This window comes from Chelonia mydas, chromosome 10 (genome assembly GCF_015237465.2).
Source record: "Chelonia mydas isolate rCheMyd1 chromosome 10, rCheMyd1.pri.v2, whole genome shotgun sequence".
NCBI lineage: Eukaryota > Metazoa > Chordata > Testudines > Cheloniidae > Chelonia > Chelonia mydas.
The window spans coordinates 83346111-83366277 of NC_051250.2; the positions used below are offsets into that span (position 1 = coordinate 83346111).

A 20167-nucleotide genomic window follows, 5' to 3' on the forward strand; every position below is an offset into this window, starting at 1 on the left:
TCCTGGGCGAGGGGGGCCCCGCCGCTGGCCCTGGCCCGAGGCCGCAGTAACCCGCGCCCCGAATCGGGGCGAGACGCGCCCGCGGTTCCCGTCGCTGCGCGGGCGCTTCAGCGGGACCCTGGGGAGGCGGCGCGACCAGGCGGGGGCGGGAGCAGCGGCCACGGCCCCAGGGTCTGCTGCCGCCGGAGAGGCGCTGTCAGGCTCTTCAGGGAGCGCTGGGGCTGAGGACGGGCTCTGGGGGGCTCAACAGTTTGTCTCCCTCCGCCACAGACGCTGGCCCCATAAAAGAGATTCCCTCACCCAGCCTGTCACTCTAACGTCCTGGGACCGCCCTGGCTGCGGTGGGGTTGCATACAGTCCGGTGAAGAGCACAGCTATAGGGGTCAGCCCATGGTCCGTCTACCCAGCATCCTGTCTCCCAGCGGTAGCCAATGCCACTTGCTTCGGAGGGAATGAACAGAGCATGCAACGGGCCAGTCCCTGTTGTCCACTTCCAACTTCTCATAGAGGCTAGGAAGAGTCGGCGCATGGGGTTGCATCCCTGGCCATGTTGACTAATAGCCATTGATGAACCGATCCTCCATAGTTCTTTTTTGAACCCCATTATAGTTTTGGCCTTCACAACATCCCCTGGCAATGAGTTCCACAGATTGACTGCGCATTGTGTGAAGAAGTACTTCCTTTTGTTTGTTTTAAACCTGCTGCCTGTTAATTTCATTGGGTGACCCCTGATTTGTGTGTTATGTGCAGGGGTAAATAACACTTCCTTATTCACTTTCTCCACACAAGTCATGATTTTAAAGACCTCTATCATATCCCCACTTAATCATCTCTTTTTCAAGCTGAAAAGCCTCAGTCTTTTTAATCTCTCCTAATATAAAAGCCATTCCATACCCTTAATCATTTTTGTTGCCCTTTTCTGTACCTTTTCTAATTCCAATAGATCTTTTTTGAGATGGGGTGACCAGATCTGCATGCAGTATTCGAAGTGTGGGCATACCATGGATTTGTATAGTCGCATTATGATATGGTTAGTGGAATATGTACTGCATGAATATGTTTGTTTAGTTTAATAGAGGGCTGTCAGGAAAAACAAAGAGGAAGGGAAACAAATGGTCAAGATAAGCCCCACCTCTTGGTAAACACTTCAGAGTTGTTAAGAAAGACTGTCCAGACTAGTAAGATCAGAAGATTCCACCTCCTTGCTCCAGCCAAGTTATGAAACTGGTTTTGACCAGGATGGCCAAAGTACAGGAACTAGCAAGCTCAAAAGGCCAACAGTAGTTTAAAGATGAACACTGAGAGGGGAAGTTGTTTTGAGCAGTGGCTCTCAATCTTTCCAGACTACTGTACCCCTTTCAGGAGTCTGATTTGTCTTGTGTACCCCAAGTTTCATTTCACTTAAAAACTACTTGCTTACAAAATCAGACATAAAATACAAAAGTGTCACAGCACACTATTACTGAAAAATTGCTGACTTTCTCATTTTTACCACATAATTATAACATAAATTATTTGGAATATAAATATTGTACTTACATTTCAGTGTATAGTATATAGAACAGTATAAACAACTCATTGTCTGGATGAAATTTTAGTTTGTATTGATTTTACTAGTGCTTTTTATATAGCATGCTGTAAAACTAGGCAAATATCTAGATGAGTTGATGTACCCTGTGGAAGATCTCTGCATATCCCTGGTTGAGAACCACTGATTTAGAGGAACCAGACTAAGATGCAAGCAACCACTGGGGGGTGTCAGAAGAAGGGAGATCTGCCTGGTTACTGCCAGGGGCTGGTGTGCATTAGGTAAGATAGATAGACTGTTTTTAATCCTTTTATGCATTGTTCCTACTGCAAAGGAAACAATCGTTTGGGTTTTAAGAAGGCTGTCTAGTCATTACATTCACCACTGGTTGCAGATTCTTAATGGGAAGAATGGCAGCTGCTGAACCCAGTCAGACCTATTAGGCAAGCACAATTAATAGACTTGGCCCTGGCCTTCAGTATCCTGTGAAACAGTGAGGGTGTGATGAAGTGGGGAACTTTAATATTTTGTATAAATACAGTGTGTGCCTCAGTTTCCCCTATATGCTGCATTGTCACTTTGGGGTGGAAAAGAGCTGTTTTCTCTAGTGAGGCCCAGAGATGCAGGCATGATGGATGACTAGCTGTCTCGAGTTTGGGACCCAGGTCAATGGAGAGTCTGTGAACACAATGGCAAACCCAATCTCTGGGACATTTGCTACCTGTGTTTGACCAGCCAGGGCACAAAGGACTGAGGAGAGGCCAGGTGGGACTGGCACCAGGAACTTGAACAAAGAGGAGAGAGGGACAGAGCTGGAGCCAAGGGGGTCACACTGCTTGGCTGGGGCTCTGGGCTAACCATAATGGACCATGCTGTAACTTTCTTTTCTCTGTGCTAACCAAGGCCTTCCTATGTTGTGTTCCAATTGATAATATACCCAACTGTTTCTTAGCACTGTGTGAGTGTCACTGCAGATGCTGGTGGGGCTGCATTGCTCTCTAAGATAGTGCAAGTCTGCCTTTATGGGACTTGCTGACCGGAGCTCATGGTGGGAAGCAGAGTGGCTGAAGGGCCAGAGATGCAGCCTAAGGAGGTGGTGATGTTGCGTGGCTAACCCTGGAGGAAGAGTGAGAGCTTCGGGGGTCTGGCTCACTGAAGGGGTCCTCCCAGACACCATTCCAAAGCTGGGGCCATAGCACTCATCCTGGGGATCCGTGACAGGGCATTCTAAGGAGAGGTAAAGGCAGGAGGACTTAAGGGGTGCGCCAAGATCCGAAAAGGGACAGAGGTACAACTGACCCTGTAACCATGACAACTTGTTGGGTTTTTTTGAAGCAGCTGCATGGCAGTTCCTTCACAGCTCCCTTCCCGCTCAGGAGTGACTCAAAGGGAAAAGCAGCCCTCATGATTCACAAGCAGCACTTACAGCACTTCTAGGTGCAGGCTTGAGTCCCAGAGAGCCACAACTGGTAGTTCAAGCGTAACCTTAGTTGCTGGAGCGTGTACCTGGCCAGTGGTTCTTCAAACACTTTCAAACTGAAGGTTGCTTCTTTATCTGAGACCTTCTTGGATGCTCCCCACTGCACTGTCCTGCACCTTCCCTACGCAACAGTAGCACCTGGGTCCATGAAAAAGCTCTTTGTGCAGGATGAGGAAAGGCCTAGTCCAGGCAAGCTGAATAGGGTCAAAACTCACCCTGCCTGGTCTGTGACTTCATTAACAAACAAATCAACAATAAGAAACATCTATCCCAAGCATCTGCTTCTAGGGACCCGGCTCAGCCCATGGCCTAGGACGGGTAGCCAACCTGAGTCTGGGAAGGAGCCAGAATTTACCAATATACATTGCCGAAGAGCCACAGTAATATGTCAGCAGCCCCCATCAGTTCCCCTGCTCCCGCTCTCCCAGGGCCTCCCACCCACTGGCAATCGGCGCCTCCCCCTCCCTCCCCTGGGAATGTAAAAGACGTTAACTGAGTCCAGGACCCAAGGCAGACAGAGGAATAGAAAGAACTCTGCTTGGAACCTTTGCCCACGGGACATTTTCCCCCATCCCTCAGAATGCAGCTTTCGCTGAAGACTGCCAAGGCACAGCAGAAGCTTTTTAGGCGGCCAGGCTGCCTCTGATTTCAGGAGCACATGCTCAGGCTTGGAAGGATTCAATTTTTGTTATCAGTAAATGTTGGCAAACATCGATGTCACCGCACACCAACAAACCGGCAAACAAATATTTCCAGTGGTGATAACAGAAATTTACAGATAGGCGAAGTAAGACAAATGCTGCTTGGGAACTTCAGAGTCAGCTTGAAGAATATTTACTCTGTATGTTCTGACATATGATGCTGACAATTTGTGCTTTGATCGTTATAATGTTTTAACTTTTCGAATATCGGGGGCTACTGTCATCAAATAACAATTGTCTGATCCCCTCGACTTCGCACAACTGTGAAACTTTAAATAGATAGTAAAAAAAAAACCCCAAAAACCTTAAAAATAAATATTGATCCCACCCGTCAAACCTGTTAAAAAAGAAATCAACTTCTGTCAAGCTGCTCATGCTCCATTGAGTACCTGCCAGCTGTGTCCCCTTCCTTTCGTCCAGACTGTGAGGTCACTGCAGAGTTCTGTGATGATACAGCAAAGAACCTTCTGAGCCACGCAGGGAACAAGGAGAAGCCAAGCTGGACTCATGAATCCTCAGGTAACAACTCTCTTTGTGGGGGTCTCCATTTCAGACTGACTTCACGCTGCTGCTTTCTCTCTCTCTTTTCAGAGCCCAGAGAGTGCTTCCCAAACCAAAGTCAGCTCCCCATTTACGCTGCTTCCCCGAGCTGATGCCATTCGCTCCAAGCTGATCTACACTTTCTACTTGATCGACCACCTTCAGGGACTGAGCCATGCCATCCCACGGCACAATATCAAGGATTTCCTTGGTAACGAGCCACTCTCACTATGCCAACAGCTGGGGTCCTGTGAGAGGGTGGAATGAATGAGGAGCTCAGACACCTCTCAGCATCTCACCTTGAGTGCCTCTCTTTGCCCACAAACCACGTGCAGGGACCCCCACCCCCCAGCAACATGCCCTATGCTTCTCGCTCTGCTGGGCAGGCCTGCCAAGTTTCTCCATGCTGACTGGGTAAGCTGAGGTCACTGGAGAGAGCTCTGGGCACTGAGGGTGGTGAGCCCATCTTTCTCCTAGGGTTTGACACAGTGCCCACACTGCAGAATCAGAACATACGGGAGTTTCTCTCCCCAGGAGCAGGATTGCTGACATTAACCTAGCACTGACTCCGGAGGAGGTGTGGGCTTCACAGGTACGGTTCCTGGAGGTGCCAGCCTGATTTGCTTCCCTCCACATCCAAGCTGCAAATGGCTATGTGACGTGGCTGGGGCTGCAGCTGGGCTGTGGCTCTATACTGGGCTTTGGGTGAGTTGTCTAAGCTGCTCTCCTACCTGTATTTATTCTCCACAACTGAGGCAGGAAAGGCCTAGATCCTCAAAATGAATGGACATGGATGGACGTTAGAAGCCTACATACGTTTGAGGATCTGGGCCAAAATGTGTGTTTTTCTGCACCCATGCAGCTCCCCCAGGGGTATCACTAAGCAGTGCAGGCAGGGGACAGGCATTTTCACCACCCCCCCCCCCTTACTGACTGAAACGCTCTCCTGCTGGGGACAGGTCTAGCTGTGCTGGACTCTCTGGCTCCTCTTCCTCCCTGCATGTCCTCCAGGAACCCCCTGGGAGGAGTTCTGTGTCACTGTTCCCTACAGACCCCAAGAAGCAGAGGAAGCTGATGCTCACAGACCATAACCAGCTGGTTCGTTTCAACATCACCCCAGTCAGGAACACCATCATCACCCCGGAGAAACGCCTGCGTAACCGCGTCCAAGTGCGCTGCAGCCGCTGGCCTCCCCTGACCATGTGGGCATCCTGGGTCCTGAACAGTATCCTTTGACAAATCAGGACTGATGCTGCCATCGGGCGAGTAAGGGGGTCTGGTATGAAGAGAAGGAAAAAATAGTCCCTAAGTGTGATAGACAAAATCAGCTGCAAGAGAAGTGATGGAATCCCAGTAGCTTGGGACTGGACAAAGCGGAGAGTTGACCAGCAGGGGGCTGGATAAATTTTTCCATCTCTGTATTCTGTGGTTCTAGTTGTCAGTGCTTCCCACCTGTACATAAGGTCCAATTTAGTGGATGAAATCTGAATTGTTGCCTAATGAGGAGTGGGGTAAATGCCATGAGGAGGGTGGTCAGGGTAGAGAAGGAACAGAGGTAAAGGCCAGGAAATGGGCGCTTCGAGGCTCCAAGCTACAGGTGGGTGGTGGTTTCTCCACATGCCTTTCCTCTGACATGGGTAATCAGCTCATGACCTCCTGTCTACCGGTTCAGTGGCTGAGGCACATTGTTGAGGGTGTGTTAGGATGCTTGTGCTGGTATTTGGGCTTGATGGGATGCTGTACTCCTTTGGGGGTTGTGTGTGGAGCTCTGTTACTTCAGCAGTAGAGCTGCTCTGGATACTACCCATTGTCTTATGAGTTCTCAAGTGTAGGTGCCCCAGCCCCTGTAGAGTCTGACAGAATAACACAGAGTTTCCCGCATATTTCTCAGCGAGAAACCCCAGGTACCATCTTCAAAAGCTTCATCATCTGTCTCATCTTCCTGAACATGCTGGTTCTTATGATCAAGAGCGGTGAGAGGGAGACGGGGCCGCTGTGCGTGTGCAAGTAGTGCCAGCCTGGCAGCCTTGGGGGCAGAACCCCTCTGTGCCCAAGCATATATAGTGTTTGTGGGCTCAGGCCCCTGCAGCCTGCCTCCAGAGGCAAGACAGGGATCTTGGGGCAGTCTATAATTGGAGCAAGGGGCTGCCAATGAGAACCAAGTTATGGTGGTTTTGTGGTGTAGGCACCTGTCCATGACGTATTGAATTCAGAGCACCATCTAATTTCAGCTAAGCCACCAACTAGTCATCAGATGGTGACTGCTCTCCATCACCGCTGCCCTGACCTAGAGTCAGTGACATAAAGGTGGAGAGCGAAGAGCCCATCACCAGTCTCTAGGCAACTCAGCCCTCATTACTGGACACCAATTCCTTCCTCAGGCTCATTCCCCTGCTCAAAATCTCACCTCTCCCAGCTCTTCCACTCCTGGCTGGTACTGTCTCCCCTCCACGTCCCTATCTCCCACAGGGCTTAGGCACTCAGCCCCCACTGTTCTTTTCACTAGGGCTATGTCCTTCTACAGTGCTCTACTTGTTATAGAGTCTCTGGTACCTGGTAGAGATTGAAGTCCCTGCTCCAAGGAGGCACAATCCAAGCTTGGGATGGCTGAGACAGAATGTTGGAGAGGGAGTTGCTAAGGCCTCTCCTGTGCCCACCTCCCTCAAGAGTCCTAACATCTCCAGTCTCCACTAGCGAGGAGCCGCTTCCAGGGCCAGAGGAAGAGGACTTGACTGTGCTAAACATTAACAAGCAGGGTACCACCGCCACTAGCACCTTAGGAGTGTATGTACCAGCAACGTGCGTCCTGAACAGTCTGCCCCACAGGGCACAGCCAGCAAATGCCTGCGAGTTCCCAGAGACCAGTTACTCAGTGCTTCTCAACTGGTGCCCTCCCCTGCAGCCCTCTGACTCCAGGTCCAGCTTTGCCTCTGAGCATGGCACGATCGTCAGCTGGGGCTGGACAAGTTGAATAGTCAGTGATACAGAAGGAGTTTCTGTCCATCCCCTCCTTCATGCTATTTCCCTTCCCCAGTCAACACTTTGCTGGAGCCAGGCTTCAGCAACTGTCTCTTGTGCTTCCCAGAGGTGATGAACAGGATGGATGTCAGCCTGGTGAACCTGAAGCTCGCCTTAGAAGTGACTGTCTGGGTCATCCTCCTCATTTTTATCATGGAGATTTTGCTGAATTGGATTGTTAGTTTCAGAGGCTTCTGGAAAAGCAGCTGGAATGTCTTCGACTTCAGCATTACCATAGTGGTGAGAGACACAGGGGAGTCTACAGGGGAGGGGAAGCAAAGGGCAATGCATGGACCACAAGACTAGCTTCCTGTTGCTTCATCACCTTGGGTAGCCTTGTGTCCAGAAAGTTCTGGTGGGACTCACAGTTCAGGGGACTTTCTCAAGGGGTCCCAAAGCAGGACAGAGACTGCTCCTCTTCGGCTACTCAGGCTCATTATTGGTCATGTATTGTGGTGCCCAAATGCTTCAGAACTACCAGTGGTTTTGTGATGCTTACATCTGCCCTCTAGGGAGTTCCAGTCCATCACCAAGTTCCAGCATCACCACTTTGGGCTATTGGTGTCTCTTCTGGCCCCAGCTCCTGGAGTCATGTGATTTTGAAGCTCAACTTTCATTATAGGCAAAAAAATGTAAAAGGGAAGTTTCTGGTTAGGAAGAAAAAGCTGGAAAATGTGACCCCTAAAGGCTCAAAACTTAGAAAGCAAAGACAAGACCCAGAATTTATTATTATTAAAGCCATGATTCTGTGGGCACTGACTCATGCTTACCAAACCTTGAGGGAAGAAGGCTGCAATGCAGAGGGGTGGTAGTGGGTTGAATCCCTGTTAAGTGGGTGTGTGGGGGTGTGGCTTGGCCTGACTCTGCAGGGCAGCATAACCTGAACATGGTCATCTTGCTGCTCTGTTCCCTTGGCTCATAGTCCGTGATCCCCGAGTTCCTGGACATCGTTGGCGTAACCAACAAGATAGCTGCCATGAGTTTCATCAGGGCCTTCCGCATCCTCCGCACCTTAAAGCTCTTCTCCAAATTCCGGCAAGTTCGGGTGATCATCCTGGCAATAGCAAAGACCTTGAAGGTACAAAACCGGTGAGGTAGGGGCCCGCTGAGACAGGTGCCAGAGCTGGGGGGGGGAGCTGCATGTATGCCAAACTCCTTCCTGTTGGTTAGTCTCCCAGTACTCAGCCTTGCCCTGGGTACATAGCACTGGCCTCCCAGCACTGCCACCTGCCCCCATTTACGGAACCCCAGACCCTAATGCTCACACACTGATGTTAATTTTTAAGAGCCCCCCCCGCCACAAGCCATTGGCTGTACCTGCCCTGTTTTGCTCCTCACTGCTGCAGGCCTTGGCCTAGCCCACCCCCTGTTGCTGAGCAGCATCCTTGTTGTTCTATGTCTAATCTAGACTGTAAACTCCCTGGGCAGCATCAGCCCCCAAGCTCCCCTCAGCCCTGGCTCCTCTCTGCTTCTCCCCTGCCCAGGCCATGACCTTCATCCTGCTGCTCTTGCTGGTTTTCTTCTATGTGTTTGCTGTATCTGGCATCTTCTTCTTTGAGAGCTACAGTCGGTCAGACCGCACCGACCTGGAGTTCAGCATGTATTTCAGGTACATCTCCTTGCTTATGTTAGTGTAATGCCCCATCACCCAGCAGCAAGACACCCTCGTCCCTCTGGTCATGGGGGGGGGGGGTGCTGGGCTCCAGGGGGACACCCCCAAGGCCTAGCAGCTGCCAAAAGCTGGGCTTTGTGCTTGATGGCACCCCCCTCCTCCCTCGGACTCCAGTGCCTTCTCTTTGATGTACGTATGTGGTCTAACTGTGGAACTGCTGGATGCTCTTGGAGATGCTGAGGACAGTCATAGTGCCATGTAGCAGTGATACAAGGCTGCAGCTCACAAGCCCTGGCCAGTGTGAGTTGGACCATGTTAGTCTAGACCTCCCTCTGACAGGGGCCTGCCTGTTGTGCATGGCAGAATGCTGGGGCCAAGCAAACTGCTTACCTGAGTGTCATGCTGTCACCTTCCCAGCATAAGGGCCACAACTAACTGATGCCAGCCCCCTCCTCTGCAGCATCCCTGCGCTTAGACTCAGCCGAGAGATCACCAGCAAAGCAGCGGGTGGCCCTGAGCCAACTTGGACCCCACAGGCTCAATAGGCCTCAAGGTCAATGCAGCATGCCCTGAAGCTGTTCTCTGCCCCCAGGGATATCCCCAACACCTTGGTGACACTGTTCATCCTCTTCACCATGGATCACTGGTATGCCCTGCTCCAGGACACCTGGAAGATACCTGAGATGAACAAGGTCATCAGCAGCCTCTATATCATCCTCTGGCTGCTGATTGGATCCTTCATGTTCAGGAACATCTTTGTGGCAATTATGGGTAAGTGCCTGGGCCCCACACACTGCCCAGGCCGCAGGAACCCTACAGCCTCCCATGCTGGCACGTGGTGGGGCTCTGACAGTCCCCATGCAAAGCCCTCTGCCCACAGTGGCTCCCTATTGCTACATCTAGTTCCCCTGCAAAGCAAAGTTTGGGCCCTTCTCAGCTTCTGGTGGTACCTGCTTCAGGCTAGTGTGGGAGGCTTCCACCTTATAAACTCAGGACAGGTCTTGCCCCTGTCCTTGCAGACTCTCTGGACAACTAGAAAACTCCTAGAATCACAGCAGGACAGGGATTACGCATGGGAAAGCAGAGTAACTGGTGGGTGGGGATTGTGATTTGGTCACACCTGTTTAACTGAAACATCTGACAAACCAGGAGGACTGGTGCCAAAGGTTCAACACCCCAGCCCTTTGGTTTAGGGCTGAAGGAATCCCCGTTCAGCTCTCTGGTACTTCAAGGAGACCGTGAGCAAAAAGAAGGTACAATTTGATGTTCCTATGGTAAAAGACAAGCAGAAATAAACCCTGTTTTGAAAAATAACCTTCTGGCTGCTGCCCTAGATCCCAGCTTACCAGGTATAAAGTCTAGTGGGTTCTGTACAGCAGTGGTACACAGAAGGGTAACAGTCTGTAGGGAAGCCTTCACCCCCCACTGCCCCTTCTAAGAACCTCAGGACCCCCCAGGGCTTAATGGGGGCTCTGGGTTTGTCAGTGACTAATTTCCAGATGATCCGGAGTGACCTGGCTGAAGAGGTGAAGCAGATAGAGGCCCAGAAGAAAGCAGATTTATTTAAAACACAGATTATAGAGAGGTGAGTGAGTACAGCACCCACCACCCCTCGGGCTGGTCTGGGGACTATCACACCATCTAGTCTGCAGCCCAGGCCACTGCCCCACCCCAGCCACTACCACCACACCAAAGTATGACAGCCCCCAGGAGATGCAGCTGTCCTGTACCCCAGCAGAGATGGATGGGCACCAGTGCCCAGGGCCCCTGCAGTGGTGGCAGGTGATTATGTGAGGTGGTTATGGGGTTGAGGGTGCAATCCAGACCAACAAGGGATTGAGTCACTACCTACCCTATAACTCTGGTGTCTCAAATTCTTTGCTACTTTAACTCCCTGCCCAGCATGTTTACAGTCAGCAACAAGCAGGCAGGTCCCATCCTGAGTGTCTGTGTGCTTCATAGCCCTAGTCCAGCAGGTCTGACCCCAGCATCCTGCCAGCCACACTCACAGTCCCTGCTCTCTACCAGCCTTGGGTGCTACTTGCAGAGTGATGCCAACACACACCCACTCCTAAATCTTCCCACATCCATGTGCTCTGTAATGTCCAGTGCTCACCTGGACAGGTCAGAGACATAATATGGCTTGTTTGTTCCTCAAGACACAAAAAAGCATCACAGCACATTTACTGGGATAAATACACACTCTGCTACATGCACAGCATTGAGTTGGTTTACAGTAAAAATAAAATAAAAATATTAACAATAGGTCCTAGGATCAATGATGCCAACAAACAGGAATAAAGTTAGAAGGGTTACAACACACATCTAAAAGTCTCAGACTTAATCTAGCAAGCTGCAGGCTTTGTTCAAGCTGTTGTCTCTGACCAGTCATTCATCTTTGCCACCATGGCTGGCTTTCCCTGTCAAGACCTTCCACAAAAGTACCAGGTGCTGGTTTTCCTTGTCTTCCTAGGTAAAAGATCTTTGCCTAAGAAGGTTTATCACCTACACTTAGGCTATGTCTACACTGGCAATGTACCGATAAAACTTTTGTCTTTCAGAGGTGTTAACTCTCCCCCTGCCTGAAAGACAAATTTTGGCGTGACAAGCGCCAGTGAGAACAGCACGTTTTAGGCAGGGGAGTGCTCCTGCCAACAACAGAAATGCTGCTTGTTGGGGGTGGAAGTTTGTCAGAAGGAGAGCCGACAAACAGCAGCTACACTTCACGACTTTTAGCAACACAGCTGTAATGACAGCCATGTTGCTAAAAGCTGTGTAGTGTAGACACAACCTCAGTTCCCAGAGACTTCAACCCCTGTTTGGCTGAAGGGCCTGTCTTTCTAAGCTTGCACAAGTTGTTCCTCTGAGTCTGTCCAGTGACACATGCCAAAGATGGCATCTGTCCGTGCTTATAGCTCCTGAAGTTCAAAGTCTTTGTTTCAAGAGGCAGATGGTCTCATGCTACTTCCCCCTTCCTGTGGGCTTCCCACCCTCTGCATGTAAATGGGGCTGCCATTGTTTTGAGACAGGTGCCTTCCCTTGGTCTGGGAGGGACCCTTTTTCTCTCTGGTTGAGCACAGACTTAAAGCACAATATCATTAAGTATCCAGATTCCTCATACAGGGTTAATACAGACATCTCTCAATGATATTACTCACCAGTGTGGCATCAGCTTCCAGAAAAGCCCTCACTTGAGACACTTTTGTAATACAGTGATACTGCATTCAACCAGCTGATTCCATGGCTGTTCATTCAGGCTCTTTATAGACCAGTAAATCTTTGCAATGGACTTTTCTGAGGTCACCCCTCAAAGTGACATTCATTCAAGCTGAGTAAGGCAACAGGGAGTCTGGTGGTGAAGGAAGTGCCATGCTCTTTCTTCCTCCAGGGGGTAGCTTAATAGCTTTGTCTACCTAATATGTAAAAATGGACCTTCATTCTCCTTGCCTGAAGACCAGGCTGACACATTCCTCTGTTTAGGGCAGACTCCCCCAGCATGCCCAGTTTAGTCATAATTGCAGCACATATCCATAACTCTCAGTCCACACCATGTACATACTGATCAATAGCATTCTTGTGATGTAAGTTAGTAGTTCTCAAAGGATAGCGTACAAAATGTGGCTTGTGAGATATTACAGTAGCGTGTAGGGTGTGAATACCGGGGGGTTACAGTCAGAGATATACCCAGATAATCTGGGCAAGTGACCCACACTCTCACGCTGCAGAGGAAGGCAAAAGCCCCTTGTCACAGATCCACCAGATTGGTGCTATGCCCCCAGCTTTGGAACAGTCTCTTGGAGGAGCCCCTTTGGTGAGCCAGACCCCCTGGGGGTTTCACTCCGCTTTCAGGGTCAGCCACATGCTCTCACCACCTCCAGAGACTGAACCTCTGGGGCTCCATCCCTCCTGCTTCACAGCAAATCCAACTGCAACAGCCTGGCAGAGACTTGCCCACTCTCCAGGGACTAAGCACCTCACCCAATGGCTGCAGGGAGACACATGCTGTGAAAACAGGTTTATAGTCACCTGGACGCAGTCTAGGAGGCCTTCGGACAGCACAGAGAAATGAAGGTCCATGCTGGTCAGCCTAGAGCACTTCACCAGCCCCACTGCTGTGAAGCCCAGTTCATGCTTGGTCTCTTCCTGACTGCCTTCCTTAGTTCCTAAGTGAAAAGCCCAGTCCATATTCCCCCACTTTCCCCTCCGCATCCTTTGTTCCCTCTGATGGGTTAGAAACCACCTTCTAATTTCCAGCCTGAATTTGTTCTTGTGCCAACATTGTCCTTTAGCGTCAATAGCCCTTCACCCTCCCTGGTGCTTATCTCCCTGATGTATTTATAGCTAGTAGTCATAGCCCCTCTCTGCCTTCATTGTGCCAGGCTAAACAAGACCAGCTCTTCCAGTCACTTCTCATAAGGCAGGACCTCCATTCCCCTAGTAGCTCTTCTCTGCATCTGTTCCAGTCTGAATTCACTTTTCTTGCCCATGGGTGACCAGAACTGTACACAGTGCCTCATACACTGGCATGAATACTTCTCTCTCTGCTGGAAACGTCTTGCCTGCTAGGAGCAGATTTGCGTTTTTTGCAGTGCATCACTGGTAGCTGATGCTTGATCACAGGATGACTAACACACCCAGCTCTCTCTCCTCCTCTGCTGCTGCTTCCAACTGAGGTCTGCAAAACTTAGACTTTAAGTGCATGATCTTGCACTTTGTGCAAGGCGGTGAGCTCCCCTCACAACCAAGGCCACTGCCCCATGGCCTACATCCCTCCTGCTGGGGGTGGGGATAGGGATCTCCCGATACAGCCAACATCCATGCTGGGCACCCTTCTGCTCCCTGCTGGGAGCAACTGCACAGCCTGTGCTCTCCCAGGGCAGCCCCATGTGGGTTCTCTCACTCCTTGGGTTGGGACCCTTATTAATATCTACTTTTTGACTACGTAGGAGACACAGCCAGCCCATCTCAGCAGACAGCCCACAGATGCCCTTGGTGAGCATGGGTATCCATAAGCATTAAGGGATGGCAATGATGGGTAAGCACCTGAGGAACCTGTCCCCCAGAGCAGTGGGTACAGCCCCCACTGCATTCACCACAGCACCCTGTCCTCAGAAGGGCAAGGACTGCTGGGTTTGGCCTTAACTCAGAATTCAGCCCTGGGCACAGGCACCTGCCTACAATACAGGGCTCCGCCCCTGCGCCCATGCCCACCCTAGCTGGACTCGGACAGCTTGCCTACCAGGCCCTTTATTCCAGGCCATGCTGTGGCTGACCTGGATCGCCATCCGTGGCAGGGTTTAGAACCAGCAGCGTTTCTCTCCAGCGCTATGTTGGGTTCCTCTCTCTTCAGCAGGTCTCAGGCTTGGAGGTTTGCCCAGGAGCAGAGGCAGCCCCTAGTGCGCAGCAGCCGGAGTACATGGTGGTAGCGAAGCAGAGTGTGAAGGACTGTAAGTGCACATGCCCCACATAGGGCAGGGGGAGCGTCCGCCTAGCTGCAGGAGCCTGAGCAGAGCTATGCTGAGCTAACTCGGCTCCTGCTCTGCATTTCATTGTGCTGGGGAGACTGCAGTCCAAGGGATACCCCTTCCTGGGAGCACCAAACCCAAGGCCTTGGGTGCAGGGGCAGAGAGCAGCAGAAGGGAGGACCACAGCGAGCCACTCTCCTTCCCCCAGCAGCAGGAGCCCCTGTTCCATGTGCAAGGGGAGGGGGCATTAGAAACAGAAGGGCCCTTTCCGTCCCCTCACAGCAGGGCAGGAATCTCATACCACCATGCAGGAGGTGCACGGAAATCATGCGGGGGGGGGGGGGGGGGGGGGGGGGGGGCCTTTGCCAGTCCTGAAGCTGCAGCCTTTGCCTCTGCTAGTGGACTGGGAGACGTACATCCACCAGAACCTGCAGAGCCTGGTGGAGGTCAATGAGGATGGGTGGGTGGTGTGGCCCAGCGACTCCCTCTTCCGCTACTTTGAACTGCTGGAGCAGCTGCAGCACAACCTCGAAGAGCGCAAGAGGCTGCAGCATTATGCAGGTGAGTAGGAGGCAAACAGCGCGGTGGGGGCGGGGGGGGCAAGGTTCCTGAGCACACAGGGGAAGCCATGCTCCTTCTCCTCCTTTGGGACACTGCCTGGCCTTCTTCTCAGCCCCTCTCCCACCAGCAACAAAACAACCCCCCAGCTAGGGAACAGGGCTCCCTGCAAGGCAATTTCCATGCCCCAGGCCTGCTCCCTGCCCAGTTTGCTCTTGGGCAGGGCATGCTCATTGCCATTGCCCAGGAAGGCTAGTGTCCCCCATTCATAACTAGGTGCCCAGAATGGAAGAGACTGTTCTGGGGGAGTCACCTCAGGGCAGGGTCTGCTGTGCACGTAGAGCCCACTGCCTTTGCCCCATGTCCTGGCACCAGCACCCCAGCATTCTCCGAGGCTGAACCGCAGTGAATTGCCTACCTCTGCCATTTATTTCTCTGGCCTCCCTGGGATGTGTAGGTCCTCCCAACTTGACACAGTGGTTACATGCTCAGATGATGCTATCTAGCCTCAGCTTCCTGTCATGCTGGTAGATCAGCACCTCTCCACCCCTGCTGCTCAGCACACCTGCACAAGCGGCTGAGTGGCTCATGCCCCTCCAGGATCACAGCAGCTCTCTACCAGCAGAAAGCCGCTAGCTGCAGAGATCTGAGCACAGGAGGGGTTGGCCCTTGCCATTCTGCAGGACTGTCTCCTCCACTTATATAATTCCCTACAAGCTGATCAGCCCCTATGGTTGGGGGAAGTGCCATTACTTTACCAGCAGCAAACAGCCAGACCTCTTCTACCTTTCTTTCCTACAGTCATGGCCTTATTAAACATGGAGGACAAGTAAGGAGCCATGTCCAAGGGACTCCGTGCAGCAGGAGAGCCCTTCCCACAAGGGGAGAAGTCAGCACCACTATGCTACAGAGAGAACTACAGAACTGCCAGCAGGAACAGCTGCCCCAACTCCTCTCTCCCCTGGATTTCTGCATTCCCCCTCCAATCCCCACACCAATCCTGTTGCAGGCTCAAGGCAGCTGGCCTTAGAGGCAGTGTTTAAGACCTGGGCTAGATTAAATAGAAAGTAGCTGACCTTTGTATTCTTGGCAGCATGGACTGATTACACCGCTGATTCAGCCTTCCTCCCCAGGGGTCAGCCCTCCATTCCCTTCCCTTAGCTGTGGCTGCTCCCCCCAGCACAAGTGCCCCACAAGCCTGCCTCCCTTTTCCCTTGGGGTGATGAAGGCTAACTGCACCATGGTTGGCATGCTGGAGCTGCCGACCTTCAACAAGGATGCTGGGTCTGGGGCAACTCAAGAACCAGCCTCCAAGCTGCAGGCCTTGCCCAGCCTGTGCTACATAGTAGTGCTTTGGGGAGGGTGGGGAAGTGCTTCCCCTCAGCTCTCTGCAGGAAGTGGCCAGCAGTGGCAGATAGGGAAGGGAAGGGAAGGGATGGCAGAGCCTAGATTCTTTATAGATCCAGTTTACAGGATTCTCATCTGCTCTTGCCCACAGCAGCAGTTCCTTTGGGGTCCCCCATTACTGGTGCCACCCCCATCTGCTAGCATCAGGAAAGCAAAGAGGCATGGGCTAGAGGTCAGCACTGCTACTGTGGGAAGTGGGGCTCCGTTCCCAGTTCCTCCAGGACAGGCTGCAAGATCACAGGGAAGTCTCTCCATCCATAGAACAGGGTTAAGGCCCAGCTCACAGGAACACAGATTGATTCTTCAGCCGGAGACCAGGCTTGTCTCAAACTCAACCCGGGCACTGCATTCCCTGCAGCACCTGGGTTGTGACCCTGGGTACTGCCCAGTGGCTGCCTGGGGGAAGCATCTCCTCCTCTGGGGGATGAGCCATTGTGCCCGAAGAGCAGTCCTCTGTCCTGGGCACAGCCCCTGCCACCCAGGTCCACAGCCTAGCCTGCCTTCTCCTAAGCCTGCAAGGAGCTGGCACTTCACTCTCCATTGCTCACCAGAGGGCACTGCAGCACCAAGCAAGCCTGGCCTGAGAGAGGGCTGTTCCCATCCCCTGCCCCAAGCTGCTGCCCACAGGGCCATAACAGAGTATTGTCCTGCCCTCCCTCATGCCAGGCCCCTTCTCCCTGCAGTCATAGAATATCAGGGTTGGAAGGAACCTCAGGAGGTATCTAGTCCAACCCCCTGCTCAAAGCAGGACCAATCCCCAATTAAATCATCCCAGCCAGGGCTTTGTCAAGCCTGTTCTTAAAAACTTCTAAGGAAGGAGATTCCACCACCTCCCCAGGTAACACATTCCAGTGTTTCACCACTCTCCTAGTGAAAAAGTTTTTCCTAATATCCAACCTAAAGCTCCCGCACTGCAACTTGAGACCATTACTCCTTGTTCTGTCTTCTGCTACCACTGAGAACAGTCTAGATCCATCCTCTTTGGAACCCCCTTTCAGGTAGTTGAAAGCAGCTATCAAATCCCCCCTCATTCTTCTCTTCTGTAGATGAAACAATCCCCATTCCCTCAGCCTCTCCTCATAAGTCATGTGTTCTAGTCCCCTAATCATTTTTGTTGCCCTCCGCTGGACGCTTTCCAGTTTTTCCACATCCTTCTTGTAGTGTGGGGCCCAAAACTGGACACAGTACTCCAGATGAGGCCTCACCAGTGTCGAATAGAGGGGGACGATCACGTCCCTCGATCTGCTGGCAATGCCCCTACTTATACAGCCCAAAATGCCACTGGCCTTCTTGGCAACAAGGGCACACAGTTGATGCCTATCCAGCTTCTCATCCACTGTAACCCCTAGGTCCTTTTCTGCAGAACTGCTGCCGAGCCACTCGGTCCCTAGTCTGTAGCGGTGCTCCACGGTGCTTCCTTTGCTCCGCTCTCTGCGCCAGGCTGGGGCAGCAGTTTCAGGGCTGACTCTGGCCCTGCTCAGCCACCACACTCCAGGGCATCTCACAGGATTAGCTCTCTGCCTTTCCCATGCAATGGAGATGCACCCCCCCACACAGAAGGGCACACCCCAGGAGCCTGTCTCCTGCCAGAACCTGGACCTCCCCCAGCAGGGAGTAGAGGAAGCTGGCTTTCCTGGGCGCAGCAGAGTCTTTAATATAAGCCATACAATTTCCACTTGTAAAATCAGTACAATAGCCGTTTAAAAGGATAAAATGGAGGGGCTGCTGTGGTGACGGGGGTGTTCACGAAACCTTGGAGTGATCATGATCAGGCATTTACACGTTCACCTCACCTGCCGGCCCAAGTGCAGGCATTACACGCATGAACAGCATGCTGCTAAACTATTAAGCCAGGCCCTACTCTGACTCCAGAGCAAAAACCAGGCTGCCCTGAACCCACCCCCAAGACCCTCCCACCCCTAAAACTCTGCCCAAGAGGCATCCCAGTCCATCTCCAGGAGACACTGGTAGCAGGGGCTGAACCTGCAGCTGATGGTTTCCCAGGCCAGTGCCTGCCTCAGTACGTGAGTGCAGCCAGCAGCTGCCCAAGCAGAGCCAATGGCATCAGCCCAGGAAGCGCAAGGCAGCCATGACTGAGAAGCCCAGCAGCATGGAGAGCACTTTGGGCAGGCGGCACTTCGGGGCGTTCAGTTCATGAGGCAGGATCTCAAGGAAGGTGATATAGACAAAGGTCCCTGCAGCGATCCCTTCCAGCAGGCACTGGGCCATGGTGCTGCTGGGGCCTGGGTTCTGCATCATCACAATCCCCACTGCGATGCCAAGGGGAGACATGAGGGCAAAGGTGCCAATCAGAGCCACAAACCAGCAGGCAGGGACCTGGCTCTGGAGCAGCAGGAGCGAGAGGCTGACAGCAATCACACTCTTGTGCGCCACGATGGCGATGCAGATCTGCAGCACCTTGGACTCCGTGTCCTGCAGCCCCACGGCCAGGCCCTCGAACAGGGAGTGCACCGATAGAGATAGGAAGAGGACAAAGGAGCGGAAGGACGAGTGGGCCGGGAAGTCTGCAGGCAAGTGAGGTACACCCGTCTCCACCACCCACTCACCAGTGTCTGCTGGCTGAGGGGTGGCCTCCCCACAGGAGAGGAGGGGGGTGGCCTCCCCTGACCGCCGCTCACTGCAGTCCAAGACCATGTGCTCGATTACGAGAACCAGCAGGAAGCCAAGAGTCAGGACGAATTCAGGAAAGGGAAAATCCACCTGGGGAAGCAGAGAAAGCATTAGCCCGAGCAGAGGGCTCCGGACCCCCAACCCAGCAGAGAGGGTGGAGATGACCCCAGGGCCAGCTGGTGGGGCTGCAGCTGGGAACCGGGAGGAACAGCAAGCCCAGCTGGCCCATCCGAGCGCTATTCGGGGAGGGGGCCACGGGGTACCCTACCGTGATCTGCTGGCTCCGCAGCTCCTCCCGCATGTCAGACAGAGAGTCAGGGACTATGTCCAGCAGGCAGGTGGCCAGGAAGATGCCTCCAGCCACGCAGCCGACAATGCTGCGCCACCGCCCGCGGATCCCTGCTCCGGAGAGGGAACGGTCAGCGTGGCAGCCCCCCCGGGAGACCCCGTCCCACGGGGGGGGCAGGGTCCTGGCGTCCTCCCTCCCCCCCCGCCACTGGGAGACCCAGTCCCGCGGGGGGGGGAGGGGGGCAGGGTCCCGGCGTCCTCCCTTCCCCCCCCCCGCCACTGGGAGATCCCGTCCCGCGGGGGGGGGGGCAGGGTCCCGGCGTCCTCCCTTCCCCCCCCCCGCCGCCACTGGGAGACCCCGTCCCGCGGGCGGGGGGGGGGGGGGCAGGGTCCCGGCGTCCTCCCGCCACTGGGAGACGCCGTCCCGCGGGCGGGGGGGGGGGGCAGGGTCCCGGCGTCCTCCCTCCCCCCCGCCCCGCCACTGGGAGACGCCGTCCCGCGGGCGGGCGGGGGGGCAGGGTCCCGGCGTCCTCCCTCCCCCCGCCACTGGGAGATCCCGTCCCGCGGGGGGGGGCAGGGTCCCGGCGTCCTCCCTCCCCCCGGGAGACCCCGCACCCACCCGCGCCCCGCAGCCGCCCGGGGAGCAGCCCGCAGAGCAGCGGCAGGAGCAGCAGCCCGAGCAGGCAGCCCAGCTTGGCCGCCAGCAGGGACCGCATGACGCCGCCTCGGGGCCCGCGGCCGCCCGCGCGAGCTTTAAACCCGCTCTCCGCGGGACAGGCCCCGCCCACAGGACTCCCGCCCCCGCACGCGGATTGGCCAGAGCCGCAGAAAGGGGAGGAGCCTTCACGGTGAGGGGCGGGGCTTGCGCGCAGGCGGGCGCGCCCCAGGGCGGCAGCTGGGCCAGTTCCACGTGGTCGGTGTCGAGCGGAGGGGGCGGGG

The 20167-nt window shown here is 53.7% G+C and overlaps 2 protein-coding genes across 2 annotated transcripts; one reads left to right on the forward strand and one right to left on the reverse strand.

Annotated features, from left to right (window-relative positions):
* Positions 1-1609: 1609 nt before the first annotated feature.
* On the forward strand, positions 1610-16769 carry CATSPER2 (cation channel sperm associated 2). The gene is made up of 13 exons (XM_037911501.2): positions 1610-4228; positions 4301-4460; positions 5301-5474; positions 6154-6222; positions 7335-7507; positions 8190-8345; positions 8752-8876; positions 9472-9650; positions 10365-10464; positions 13826-13871; positions 14230-14326; positions 14744-14905; positions 15704-16769. Exons 1-13 carry the CDS (start codon positions 4217-4219, stop codon positions 15733-15735), a joined length of 1485 nt encoding a protein of 494 aa, XP_037767429.1. The 5' UTR covers positions 1610-4216; the 3' UTR covers positions 15736-16769.
* A 1169-nt stretch (positions 16770-17938) lies between these two features.
* LOC102942672 (zinc transporter ZIP1) lies at positions 17939-19953 on the reverse strand. The gene is made up of 3 exons (XM_037910865.2): positions 19848-19953; positions 19209-19339; positions 17939-19030 (listed from the first exon to the last, which is right to left on the reverse strand). The coding sequence occupies exons 1-3, from the start codon at positions 19942-19944 to the stop codon at positions 18374-18376; spliced, it is 885 nt and encodes a 294-aa protein (XP_037766793.1). The 5' UTR covers positions 19945-19953; the 3' UTR covers positions 17939-18373.
* Positions 19954-20167: the final 214 nt, after the last annotated feature.

Excerpts from the sequence above, each read along its gene's own strand:
- LOC102942672 (XM_037910865.2), bottom strand. The coding sequence starts at position 19,944 with ATGCGGTCCCTGCTGGCGGCCAAGCTGGGCTGCCTGCTCGGGCTGCTG. Across the intron at positions 19,340-19,847 it reads CGGGCGGCTGCGGGGCGCGG|GGATCCGCGGGCGGTGGCGC; the intron begins GTGGGTGCGGGG and ends TCTCCGGAGCAG. Across the intron at positions 19,031-19,208 it reads TGCGGAGCCAGCAGATCACG|GTGGATTTTCCCTTTCCTGA; the intron begins GTAGGGTACCCC and ends CTGCTTCCCCAG.
- CATSPER2 (XM_037911501.2), top strand. Across the intron at positions 10,465-13,825 it reads AAAACACAGATTATAGAGAG|GAGACACAGCCAGCCCATCT; the intron begins GTGAGTGAGTAC and ends TTGACTACGTAG. Across the intron at positions 14,327-14,743 it reads GAAGCAGAGTGTGAAGGACT|TGGACTGGGAGACGTACATC; the intron begins GTAAGTGCACAT and ends TGCCTCTGCTAG.